We start from the raw sequence: 14,086 nt of genomic DNA, 5'->3' as shown, positions 1-14,086 counted from the left end.
TCTATCCCATCCTGGGTTCCAGTACTCACCCCGGGGCCATGGCTGAATGAAGGTTACACGGGGAACCCTGAGGAAAGTCCTGTGATCCACCAGGGTCTCTGAATCAGAAGACCACAGACCCTCTGAAGACAGCTACGATTTAGACTCTACTTAAAACCAAACAGGAAAAGGAAGCTGAACCAGAGACAAAGGGGAAACAAACCCAAGTGAAAAACTGAAACCTAGGTAGAAAATAGAGAAACAAGAAGCTAACAGCACAGGGCCCCACCAGTGTGGGTGGCTGAGATCTGCTGCCTAGGCCCGAGACTGGCAACCTCAAGCTCCCCAGTTTCCTGTTGAATGAAAAAAAAAAAAAAGAAAAAGAAATGAAGACATGACTGCTCCTAAGGGGTTGAGCTTCTTAATTAAAAGGGAGAGCACAGGCAGAGATAGAGGCATCTAGAAGAGTCCAGAGTGAACATGACCAACAAACTGAACTAGGCCTTGTGAGGAGAGGGGGAAGGGTAGATAGACAAAAGGACTGGTAACCAAATAGCTGAGGTTATATAGGGAAGAGCAGCTTGAGGAAGGGCAGCCCAACCCTGGGCTGGAGACCTAGGGTGGGGGGCAGAGCACCAGCCAGGATGATTCTGTGACAGGTACTGATGAAGCTGAGAAGGACTGTCAGACAGTGTCTGCTTTGATATGTTATTAAACACTTTAGTTTGCCTTTTGTCCCAGGTTTGAGACATAATACTTGTAATGGCCACAAAGTTGGCCAAGAGCCCACTAGTGACTACTGGTTCCATTATCTGGTCTAGGTCAGAACCACATCAGGATCTAGACCCAGTTTTCCATTTGACAGAGCAGGCTCAGCACAGGTGACTTCCTACAGTTTCCTATGAGAGGGCCGCTAGACTCTCAAGTCCTGGCTGGTTCTGAGACCAGGGCCTGTATGGCATCTACACCTGGAACAGACTCTCTATTTGACTCCAGGGTAAAATTTGCATTTCCTCTGGAGACATGGCTTTCTTATAAGTGGTTTCTTATACCACTATCTGAAAGAACACTGCAGGAACATGGGATCCCGGCTTTGTCAGCTATTCAGTGATCATGGCCTCATTTCCCTAGCACAGGGTGGCTCTTTTGCCAGTTCCCATGGGTTTTCATGAAGATACAGTCTTCCTAACTTCGCAGAAAACCCACTAAAAGTTGCACACTGTGCTAGAAACCAGAAACCAAGATGGAAGGAAGGGCAGACCTTGTCTTTAGAAGGCTTTTAGAGTTCTACAGCTGGGTGCAAGAACACACCTGCAAGGCCAGCACTCGGAGGCTCGTGGGTTTGAGGCCTACCAAGGATAGCAGTGCGATCCTATAAAGACGACGACTGCGGCACTGTGATGAATGGACCTGTTAATAAGTGGGTACATTCAAATGTCATTGTTGCAGCGGTGGGAGGTAGCTGTGTGAGTGTCATGACGGGTTTGTTCTAACTGGAGAGATGGATGCCCTTTGAATGTGGAAAATGCATTTTGAGAGGTATTAAAGATCTACATTTCCTGTTAAGCACTGTCAGCTGCAAACCATGCTTTTGACTTGTGGTTTTGCTTTTAGCTGGTTGGAGTATTTGCTATTTTCCCTTGTGAATTTTTCTTTTTTTTTTTTTTTAACTGTTAATTATTTGGAAGTATATTATTTAATTTTGTTTTGCATCAAAATCAATGGTGTTTTCTTGCTCTGTTGCTATTTACTACTGTGGTCAGAACATGTGCTTTTAGTATGTCTTTTGTGTTTCTTGGTATGAATGTGATTGTTTTACCTGTACAGAGATATCTAGGGCCCAGTATGTAGCTCGGTTCGATGAAGACACTGTGGTCACAAGAGAGCAAGTGTGTTCTCTACAGCGTCAGTTAGGTCAAGGTGGTTAACAGGTGCAGAACTTCTATGTCCTCACTGTTTTCTCTAACCATTTCATCAGTTGCTGAAAGGCCTTGAAAATCTCTAAGCAACTTAAGGCTGGGTGTGTCTCTTTCCAGCTTCATTTCTGTTAATACTTATATTTTCTACATTTTGGAGCTTTTATTAACAACACATTCTGTTCTGTAGTCTTTATCATTGCTACTGTAGCAAATTACCACAAACTTAGTGGCTTACAACAATAAAAATGCATTATCTCATAATTATTGTAGGCTAACAGTAGGTGAGAAGTCCATCATAGATCGGATTTTCAACACGGATCTCACTAGGATACATTAAGATGGTAGAAATAGCGCACTCCCTTCTTGAAGTTCTGCAGAAGAGCTAGCCCCTCCCCTTCTCCTCTCCTACATAGTACCCACATTCCTCGGGCCATGGCTCCCTTCTTCATTTTTAAAGCGTGTAATACATCACTCTGACCCCCTCTTCTAAAGTGACCTATCCTTCTGGCCATGGTTAAGGCAAAAATCTGCTTTTGCTTCCTCTTGTTTTTCAACTGGCCTCAAACCCTGTGTAGCTGAGAATCACCTTGAACCCCTGATCCTCCTTTCTCTGCTTCCCAAGTGCTAGAATCATAACATGAACCACGAAGCCCAGCAAGTTCTTTTCTTTTGTGTGCATGTGTTCATGTGTGTACCTATGTGTGCATGCATACATGTATGTGCACATGTATACAGGTCAGAGAGCAAAACTGGGTGTCTTCTTCAGTCACCCTCCATGTTAGCTTCTGAGACAGGCCTCCCGGGCCTTTCCTGATCCTGCCACACGCTGCCTGGTTTCAGTGGCCTGGACCCCTAGTGTGAGCCTTCCATGTTCTTTGACCATCCTACCTTGTACTGCCCTCCAGCTGGAGATGTATCCTGACTTTCCTGGATCGAGTTCTTCTGTCCCTGAAGGCAGAGCCAGGGAAACACTTCCATAGGTGTTTATCCAGCAGGGAATGCACAGACACTCTTACTTCAGTTTCTCAGGTCAAATACATTTGCATTTTCACAAGTTGGAGCTTTCGATGGCTCAGGTTTTCTCCTCAGGGAACCCTTCCATATCATCCCTATAAACCCTGAGGTTCCTAGCTAATAACTACAGCTGCATTTGCGCCACTGTACTGTGTTGTTACTGTGTCTACAACTTTAGTTTTCTCACAACGCCTTCCTCCGCAAGTGTTCATACAGATGTGCTGTTTCACTTGCTGCTCTCACTGCGTACTCAACAGGAGCTGGGGCAAAGGCATTCCACAGGGTGAGTGGCTCTGCTGCCTTGAAATGTCCTTTGTAGTTCAGGCTAGCCTCAACCTCGCAAAAATCTATTTGCTACTACCTCCTGAATGATAAGATTAGAGGCCTGGCAAGTTCCTTACTTTTGAAAGTGGGCCTCATTCAAGGTCTAAGGATTCAGGCAGAATACAGGCACACATTTTCCTTAGAATATCACAAGAACAGACTCTAGCCCAGGTCCTGACAAAGTCTTGTTTCGCTCTGAAACCTTATGAACCAGGCCCTCTTAGTTTTGAGACAAGGTCCTCTCTGACCCTGGAACTCATCATTGGCTAGGATGGTTGGTCAGTGAGTTACAGGGGTCTGTGACACTGCCTCAACCCCTGCAGTGGGCTTATAGATGCATGATGCCACACTTGCCCTCTATATGGGCGCCAGAGATCTGGACAATTCTGATCCTGCATGCATTGCTGATGCTGTACTGACTGAGCCATTGTGCAGGCCGGCAGTTCTTTCAGTTTTTGGCCTTCTGGGCTCTACCAGATGCCCACCGAGTTTAGTTTATAATACTCTTGGGCTTCTTTAGCCCGGAGTTCTAAATTCTTCCTCATTTTTCACATAAACCATGTGGTCAGGCTTACTCAGGGAATGGCCCCACTTCTGAATGCCAGGCTTTTGTGTGGTTATTTGTGTTGCTGTGACAAAATCCCCAACAGAAGTAACCTGAGGAAGGGTTTGTCTGGCTAATGGTCTAGGAAGTGATCCATCCAATTGTAGTGGTACACACCTTTAGTCACAGGACTCAGGAGACAGTGGTAGGTGGATCTGTGAGTTCAAGGTCAGCTTGGTCCACAGAGTGAAACCCTGTCAAATAAATGAACAAACAATGGGAGAAAGTCTTTTATGACAGGAAATGGCAGACCAGGTATCAGAAACCTGGTCACACTGTGTCACCTGTCAAAGAACAGAAGACAGGAAGTGGAGTCAGGAGATAAAACCTCAAGGCCCACCTCCAGTGACCCACTTCCACCCAGTGAGGCTCCACCTCCTAAAGTTTCTACAACCCTCTCAAACAGGAGACCATCAGCTGGGGACCACAGGTCCTAACATACTAGCCTGTGGGAGACATGTCATATTCAAATTGCGGTTGGTCTCTTCACTCAGGTTGAGCTGACAGCCAGCTCCACATCCAGGCGACTGCATGGCGTCTTGATACCACCCTTCCTTGCGTTGCTCTGCAGAGGGCCATCTGAGCTGGCTTCTAGGAGTGCACACAGGCAGCCCCTAGGCAACAGCTCGAGCGAGGGAAGCCTTACACAGAACTCAGCTGTCTCTGCTCAGACCTGCTCCCTCCTTCTCTAGTTCTTACTAAGCCTAACTCTATGTGATCTGGAATTCCAGGATCTGCCTCCTGGGATCCCTTTAGCTTAGGCTCCACCCTTTTCCCTAAAACAGAAAAGCAAAAAGAGGCAGAGGGCTCCAGCCACTGTGGGGCTTATCATGATATTTCTTCTCAAGAATCAGAGTCCTACAATGTCTGAAGTCTGTTTGATCCAGTCCCCTTTGTAGACTTTTCTCATTTTACAGATGTTTTCAAAGTAAGTCATTACTGTAACTTCATCAAGGAGAGAAGCAGAATCGGTTATAGCTATTGCAATAACAAAGGTTATTTTTTCATTTCCTGAAGATGTTGGCTTATCTGTAAATATCTCTGTGATAAAGTACCTTACAGTTTCCTCTCCCACTTCCTCTGTCTTTCACATAGTGCTACTGTCTTTTCTGGTTTCAGTAAGCAGGTAGCTAGAGTGAACTTTTGGGAGACCTTTTAACTCACTCCTCAAGCTTTAGTACCACACTTAGCAGAATTATGAGAAGGAGCAGGGAAGGACAAAAAGCTCTGGCCTGGTCTTGCTCTATGCATGACTTCCTGGTTATCCCCACCCTCATTCTGGCTTCCTCATCTGTTCATTGAAAGTAATGGCTTTATTAAAAATTCATGGATTGACCTTGAGGTGATTACCAGTTAAGAGCTTATCGTAAGCCTGATGACCTGAGTTTGATCCCAGTAGAAGAGACGACTGACTCTGAAAGGTATATATGCTGTGTGTTACCTGTGCCCCTTTCCACATACAAAATAAAAATAAAAATCAATCATGCAAAGACAATAGAAACTGTGGAGTATAGAGGCTAGGGGACGTTGGCACCGAAGAAGCAGTTTAGTGAGGAAGAAAGCTGTTCTGTTTAAGGAAGCAGCTTGTAATGTGATATGGTGAGCCAAGTTTGTACCAGTAGGCTTAGGGGTAAACGGTGACCCCCCACAAAGGAACTTAGGAGTGATCGAAAAGGAAGGACACTAAAACTTGCAGCAGATAGACCAAGGCTGCTGGCTCTGGCATGTCAGCACAGAAACATCCACGTGACCTGTAAGAGGTACTGTTAGACTCCAAAGAACTCTGGAGTTTGCTAAAACAAGTCAGGGGGCTAACCCCAAAGCCAGCTTATTTAGAAAACCTCCTTGAGAGACTGGAAAACAGGTTAGGAACTGTTCATCTCATCTTGGTGGAATGCATATGAGATTATATCAGGGCCCTAGAACCTAGAACAACTGATGCCTATTAAAGACACCAGGCATCATTGACTTAAGAGCTCAACACAGAGGCCCTAACACCTGCCAAAATGAGAACAAAGACCTAATCCAGCATTTCCATAGCTCTGGGATAGTCCTTAAATATACTAACCTTGTTTTTTGGCTTCTGTGGCTCTGCCTATTCGTAACTGTTCTTGCTAATTGAAGTATGTCAACCAGGATATGGTTTCTGTGCATAAAAAGTCAAGATCAGTAAGGCTCATGGTTACACAACTTGGGCAAGTTTCCCCATGTGGTCCCTGGTCAGATAATAAAGGCATTCTATTGGCTTCAAGGGTCCATGTGTTCTTTGAAGGAATCACGTCACAATAGCATCATGTTAATCACCTTTCTATCATTACAATAAAATGCCTGGACACCTACTACTGAAGAGATTGAGCTCATGCTTTTGAAGGTCCAGTGTAAGTTTGTTTTAACTCAAATCAGGCACACCCGTTCTCTGGGCCTCTGGTAAGGGTGACATATACTGGCAAAAGCAGATGGCAGAGCAAAGGACTTGCCAGCCAGAAAGCCCACAGAGACTGGAGTCTAGGATCCCCCCACACTTTCCAGGACATGTCTCTAGTGACCGAATGACCTCCTCCTAATGGCTAATTTCAGATCAAACCAACAGGAACATAATGACAAGGGACCAGTTCTCGTCAGCTATGGGTCCTGGGGCTGTTTCTCTGAGCTCTTGGTTTGATTTTCTTTCTACAGATGTAATACTTGTGTGGGTCTATGTAGAAGGCCCCATAGTTCAACCCCTACCACATCCTCTGGCTCACCCCTGAAGTCATACCCGCCCCCCTTCTGGTTGCCATTAATTCTCCTCCGTCTTCACAATGCTGTCTCCTGGAATGCATCTCCTGATGCAATCCTCTCCTAAGCATGTTTCCCACAGGCTGCGCTTGGCGTGTGATGGCCGAGTTCACCAAAACTGCTGTTTACTAGTGAGCATGGCAGCCTTTTGTATCTCTTTCATAGTATTTTGCTGTATGAATGCAGTACATAGTATTATCCGTGTAGTTGAAGAGCATCTGAATAGCTTACCATTCTGACAGTTGTCAATAGGGCTGCTGGAAATAGTTACGCACAGATTTGTTCCTCTCCAGAGAATAAACATGCAGGATGGCCAGGTGGTTAACTATAGATCTCACTGACAGTAGCTGACTGCGCTGGCTCTTTCTAGGAATGTAGGAGAGTTACTACTGCTATGTTTCCTGTCTGCTATTATAATAAGTACACAATGAGATCTTATTGTAATTTTAACTTGTGTGGCCTAGTGAGTAACGATTTTATGCATCTTGCCACATGCTCCTTTGCCCTCTGTATATCTCTTTGTTAAAGGGTCCAAGCCGTTCATTCAACTTAAAACTCAGGTTGCTTCATTAATGCCAAGTTATGTGTGTGGTGTGTCCACATGTGTGTACAAGTGCACGCACAGGACAGGGTCTTCTCTACCATCATCCACTTTATTTTCTTAGACAGGATCTCTCACTGAACCTGAAGCTCACTGACTGGGTAGACTGGCTGTCTGGTAAGTTTCTCTCTTCCTTATCAGATCTGCCTATGTATAATGGATGAGCACACGGGTGCCCTTTGTCTAGCTAAGCTTGCATCACTGAATTGTCTTCATGCCTCCGGTGAGCGTCAGATGACATGCTCTTCTGAATCTGTTTCTGGATTGTCTATCCAGGCGGCACCCAACCTCCCATAAGAGACCTTATAAACACACAAGACTGGTACATGCCGGTACCACATATGTGTCATATGATAAAGCTAAATCAGACCTTGAGAATACAGATTGAGTATTTGAATCATTTACTCTATGACGCAGGCTGTGAAACAGGTAGCCATTCTCTTGCCTTGGCCAGACAGCACATGGAACACCAAGATTAGTTTTGATGTCACAATTTAAGAGGGGTGCTGGCAACCAGAAATATTCTTCGAGGGTGTTTAGTGGAAATGGAAACCAATACAGAGGGAAGCAGGGATGTGCAGCCTGGGTGTTGAAAGACATGTAGTGTGAGCATGAGCTCGGGACCTATGGCTCAGAGTTCACTGCAAACAAAGTCACATTGACTGAAGGAGTGACATTGGCTCAGAGCCAGCTAGCATCAGGCACTGTTCTGACACTCAGGTCTAGACATGGATAGGACACTTCCTCGTTTCATAGGGGGAAGCTTATGGGGGAAATTATGGATTCTGTGGTGTCAATCAAGACTGTAACTAACATTAGGTACCCGTGCTTTAGGGAAGAGACAGGATTCAATGGCTTTTTATACTGACTGTGCACAGCTGCCAAAGGTGACTCAACGACTCTACTGAACAGATGACTCTCTGTCTTAAAGTCTCACAGACTGAAGGAAGCGATGTGCCCAACGTATCAAACCGTGGTTGTAAACTGAATTTTGAAGTCAGGCTTCGGATGCTTGCTTGGTCCAAATTCAGCACTGTGTTTGCTGAAGAGTGTGGCATCTCCTTCAGAGATAAACTGACTTCTGAGTTCTTCCTCCTCACTGGGTTTTTGGTGTTTCTGGATTACTGTCTCAGAGACCTCTGCAGAAGAAGGAATCTTATAGGCCTAAATTTCAACCCGTTCAATGACAAAATATGAAGGAAAATCAAATCAAAGCAGCTCTTGAAAAGACCTCACTTCTGTTCTGAGCTGTTTCAGGTGATCTCCTTCAATTAGGCCAGAAACAAGCCTGGCTTCATGAGTTCTAGGATACGCCTGCAAGAAAAAGTTACCAAGACTACTTAAGATCACACAGGCCCAAACTAGCCTCAGAGTAGTCCAAGAATACAATGGTTCATTCCACAACTCATCCCACCCATTAGCCACAAACACACTGGGGAAAAGATATCACTGGCTGACTTCTTAAGGCAGGGCAGAGACAAGGATTAAAACCTGTGCTCAGGGGTCTCCATTGGCAGTGTGGCCTGGCAACCAGCCAGTATATCCCCAGTTCTCTGAACATGTGCTCACCTTCAGGTGAGATGCTCGTCTCCTTCCTACCACGAAGAGTTCTGAGGAGGATCAACCGAGACAGCGGGCATGAGAAGAGCTTTGCAAACTGACAGCCATGAGACTATAGTGCTCTGATGGCTATTCTTAGTTGTCAACTTAAGCACATCTGGAATTCACTAAAATCCCCAAATGGACTGCACACCTGTGAGAGATTTCTGCTTATTTTGAAGTGGAAAGATCTACTTCTAATCCAGCTCTTTGAGGTGGGAAAGCACACCTTTAATCCAAACCTAACCTGGGCCACACCTTCTGCTGAGATTCTACATAAAGACACGGAAGAAGGAAGCTTTTACTTTTTGCCTTCTTGTTTTCTCTTTGTTCATTCTTTCACTGGCATTAGAGACTACTTCTTTGGGATTCCAGCATATACTGAAGATCAGCTGAGACATCCAGCCTCATGGACTGAGCAACTACTAGATTCTTGGTCTTTCTGTTCATAGATAGCCATTGTTGGATTAGTTGGACCACAGGTTGCAAGTCATTCAAATCTCTCCTCTCTCTCTCTCTCTCTCTCTCTCTCTCTCTCTCTCACACACACACACACACACACACACACACACACACACACACACACACACATATGAGAGAGAGAGACTGAGATCGATTCATTCTATAAATGGTTACTCTAGAGAACCCTGACTAAATACACTAGCCTAACAGACACCTGGGTACCTTATTCAGTGATGCCTTGCAAGATAAACTCCATGGATATCAAATTAAGTACAATGTAGTCCAGCCTCTTAAGAAGAGATAATCAGATATAAATTGTGGAGTGAGACCAATGAGAACGGTAACTAACAGCATCAGCAGAATCATTTTCTCAGTTTGGACAGTGAGAAAGATGGCTGCAGAAAGGCAAAGCAGAAGAGTAAGGCCATGGAAGGACCTAGGATCAGGTCCTAGAATATGTCACATTCTATTAATATTCAAAATACTTTCATCCAATGGGCCCTCTTTTATTATTGCCCCTATTGTCTATAAAGCATGACTCTCATCTAGACTGAAGAGGTGGTGTTCCCTTGAGGAGGTCTTTTGCAAGGCTGATGTGTTTCTGCTTGTTATATCAGGGGAGGGGCTGCACCTTAGTGGATGAGAAAGAGCAGGGGAACGACAGTGAGCAGAGTAGGGGCCTGTCCACTACAGCTCAGGTCAGAGAGGATGAGAGCAGGGTGGAAGAGAAGAGTCAAGGGAAGAAGCAGGCAGCTGCCAGTGCATGTCTGACTTAGATGAACACCTTTCCTATTTTGCTGATGATTTACACTGAAGAGAGCTCACCTCATATGCTTTGTCTAATTCCATCACCAGCGAATGAAAGCAAAGGCAGACAGGTAAAGACCAGTCTTGAGATTCTCTGAACCCTATCAGAGTGAAATGTGTTGGTCAAGGTCCTAGCCCTGTGCTAAGAGCAGGACTCTAGGATAAACTCCACAGTACAGAGTCTCAGCTCAGCTCTAAGCAGGTCTGTTCCTTGAGTTCCCCTACTGTTCACGGAAGCAAGACTGCAGCCTCTCAGGAGGGGACTTAGGAGATACTGCAGAAACCAAGGTCAGGACCAAGCACTCAAAGCACCATGAACCTCGAAGTCTAAGGGGTTGAAGGCATGGGCTGAGGGTGGGGACTTGACACCTGTGTTTTTTTACCAGCATTTGAATAACTTCAGGCCAGTTATCTGGCCTTGGGGTATCCCTTCCCTCATGAAAGGAACACTGCTCCGAAGACAGGAGTCTGCCCTATTATATATGCTCTTGTCCTAAAGCCAATGGTACTGCTCCAAGTGTGGTCAACAAACTGTTCCTAGAGAGGCGGCTGGTAGAACAGAGATTCCTAGCCTGGTTGAGAGGAAATATGTTTACTGTGTCAAGAAATTAATTTTCTAAAACACTGAACCCTTTTAAAAATATCATTCAAGTTTGGTTTTTCAGACAAAATTGTTAATTTAATGCTCTGAGGTGTGTTGGTGTGCTGAGCTGGTTATGCAGAGCCATAGCAATGATGCAGCATCTAGAGACGGGGCCAACTTAAACCTGTCTGCTCCATTTGGAAACATGCTCTCCTCATCTTAAGGATGAGGAGTCAGGCAGGAGGCTGGGTACTCTTATGTGGGTTCTCTAAGTTGGCCTTCCCGCCCCAGTCTCCTGTCTTATTCCTACCTGGCTGTGAAGGCTACAGAAAGCAGTGATTAAGAAGGATGCTCAAACAGTAAAACACATCTCCAATCAGAGTGCTCAGTTAGCACTCTTTATTGTTATGTTAATGACCATCTATACCAATAACAATTTGTTCATGTGCAGACTTTTTGTTTTTAAAGCAGTTCTCAGAGGACTCAACGATAATGGAAGCTATTGCAGAGAACACTGCGCGGCACACAGTTGCCATCAGTAGGAAGGTCTGCAAGAGCTCCATTTTCTCTATCACAAAGCGAGTCAAAGAGATCCCATAACCGGCTCAGTGGTTTACACTGCAACAGGATCCCGCAGTGAGGAGTGGAACCACATTCCGTAAGCCTCCAGCATCTTAGGAATAAGCAGCCACCAGACAGTTATTTCCCAATTCGGAGGACGTCACTTCACTGAATTCTACTTCAGTGTGTAATTCGTATGGTGTAGCTAACAAGTAGCCACTATTCTACTGAGTTGTTTAAAAAGTGTTATTCCTGTCACTCAGGTCTGGAACCCACAGTCTGTATATTTGTTTCTGACAGATGCCAGTCGAATCCTTCTATACTAGTAGACATGTAAGGCTGCTGAGCCCTGCTTCCCTAGGTGGCCACTTGACTGCACTCCTGAAGATCTCCGTGCCACTAGACTTGAGGCAGCCTTTAGACAGTGCCGAGAGCAAGCCTCCCCGATTCCCAGCTCCTCACTTCAGTACTCATTATTCGCTCTAGTTACTCAGTCCCACGCCTCCTTCTTATTAGAAATCTTAAAAGTTATTTTATTTTTATTGTTACGTGTGTGTGTGTGTGTGTGTGTGTGGCCTGATGAGGATGCTGAGAATGAGCTCCAGGTCTCTGTCAGAAGCAGCAAGCTTTCTTAACTGCTGACCAATATCCCCAGGTCCCCCATTAAAAAAAAAAAAAGAGTTTTAGACACATAGCAAAATGGAAAGGGAGGCAGAGATTTCCCATGTATTATTGACCCCACACCTATCCATTTTATAATGACAGACAAATCACTGTGTCGCTGTCCAAATCCACAGACACTTGAATATACAATATCAAGCGTGAATGATGGAGTCAGGTGGGTAGAAAGGTGTTCATTGTGTGTTCATTGGTTATACCAACTGTATGCTGGGGACTGTTTATAATGAGGGGGGAGATAAAAATGTGGGGGTGAGGAGAATGAGAAATATCTAACTACCTCTCAATGAACTTTAAAAAACATTGTTTTAAAGACTGCATTCTGAGGATTTGTTCCTTCTACCCATTTTTTGACTCCCACTGACCTAGATCCTATAGTTTCCCAGAAGGCTACATAGCTGTGATCACCATGTGCAGTCTTTCCAACTGCCTTCTTTCACTGAGTGCATACCTCACAGTCTGTGCCCATTTGTCTTTCTTAACCTTTAACTGCCAGGAAACCTTGTCAACCATGATCCTGCCAGACATACTCAGAAGAAACTTCTTTAAGAACACTGCAAGGGGGAAGAAAGATACATAGTGAGCTCACACTGCTCACAGCACTCAGGTCACTCGTGGAACCCTCCGTGCCATGCCTAGGTGACTCCTTCCTTTCTTATTCTGGATCCACCTCACCCAAGGAGAAGTATCTATGGGGCACAGCCTGATGTGGTACACATCAGTAATCTACCAGCAAACTGAGCAAAGGCTGTGAGGTGTTGCAGAGAACCCTGGAAGCATGCTATGCAAAGTCTGGGTACTGAAAGCAGAGGCCACGGCTGCAGGCCCCTGCCCTATGGCCTTTCCCGTGCCCTGTGGACTCCTAGCAAGCCTCTGCACCTTGCTGCCCTGGGCTTGTTTCATCACCTGCCCTTATTCTTCCGTAGGACAGAGCCAGAAGGCAATGTTAGACCACAAAGCAGTGTAACTGGCAAGGGCTATTTAACTCATTTTATAGCTGTCACTTGGGATGGCAACTGCCAACTAAACCATTATTGCTGGGTGCTCTCACTCTACAATCACTAATATTTCCTGTAAACACTTCAAACTTAAATACCTTAGGCACACACTCTACACACTGTTTTACATTGTTACTGAAAAGGGAGGCATCAGGGCCATACAATCCAGAGTTAACCAATGTTGTAGCTTTTAGAGTGTGATTTTTTTTTCAGGGGATAAGGTTCATAACTACCATTAATTTTTAAAAGTAATTTCTGACCTCCTAAAGAAGTTCTTCTTAACAGAAGGAACAATATTTTGAGTGTGTGCACGTGTGTGTAACAATAATTAAAAAAGGAAGCCATAGATGTAGGGATGGGTGGGAGGAGGTGAAAGAACGAGCAAGTGAGCGTGGGAACCTATGCAGCCCTGCTGCAGCCTTCTCCTCCAAGCCAGAGGAGGGAGCTCCGCCATGTTCCCTTCACTGCAGCACAGGCTGGGGCTGCCAGCCCTGGAGAATGTAACACAGAGCAAGGTTTCCCACAACAACCGGGCATGGTTTGCCCTGTTTAAACACCTCTGTTGTTCTGTGCAACAGTGTACTGGGGAATCTGTCTTAGTTACTCTCTAGGTCTCAGCTTATCAGGAATCAGTCTCGAGCCACAGGTGACTATTGAGCCCTGAAATGTGGCCACTCTGAACTGAAAATTTACTGGTGTAAATAAATACCAGACTTGCACAAAAGTAATATAAAGTAACCTAGCAATAATTTTCATACTGGCTACATGTTGAAATCATAATATTTTGGACACAACAGTTTAAGCACACACTATTACAATTAACTTGCTATTTTAACTTTTGTTAACGATGCCACTAATTACTTCCGTTCACACGTGGCTCCCATCCGTGGCTTGTGTGACACCAACCACTCACTAGACTGTTTTCCACCAGTGATTTGTTGATGAATCCCCATCTTAGAAAATTTTTATTCTGCAAATCAAAGGCAAAACTTTCAAACAGGACTTCTAAGTTTGGTGCATACATAAAACAGAGGGCCAAAAATACATGAGAAAATATGCTAACTTCATTTACAGATACTTGCCTTCACTGTGAAACCCATTTGGGACTACCCAGAACCTGAGCCGAATAGTGTGCTATGCATGATAGAAGCCTGGTGAGACCCTTTTCTCAAAGCACCT

General features: G+C 44.9%; 1 protein-coding gene across 2 annotated transcripts in view; it reads right to left on the bottom strand.

Moving 5' to 3' along the window:
* Window positions 1-166, bottom strand: part of Evl (Enah/Vasp-like) — a 52,523-nt gene extending 52,357 nt beyond the window's left edge. The window contains exon 1 of one of the 2 annotated variants that reach the window (XM_028764455.1): window positions 30-166. In XM_028764455.1, coding sequence (XP_028620288.1) covers window positions 30-40 — 11 coding nt within the window. In that variant the 5' untranslated portion in view covers window positions 41-166. The remainder of the gene's footprint in view (window positions 1-29) is intronic. The other variant, XM_028764456.1, reaches the window with a different exon arrangement.
* Window positions 167-14,086: the final 13,920 nt, after the last annotated feature.

The sequence above is a fragment of the Grammomys surdaster genome, unplaced genomic scaffold, assembly GCF_004785775.1.
Source record: "Grammomys surdaster isolate TR1022 unplaced genomic scaffold, NIH_TR_1.0 144, whole genome shotgun sequence".
In the NCBI taxonomy this organism is placed as follows: domain Eukaryota; kingdom Metazoa; phylum Chordata; class Mammalia; order Rodentia; family Muridae; genus Grammomys; species Grammomys surdaster.
The sequence above is the reverse complement of the archived record's forward strand: the minus strand, read 5'-3'. Positions and strand labels throughout refer to the sequence as shown.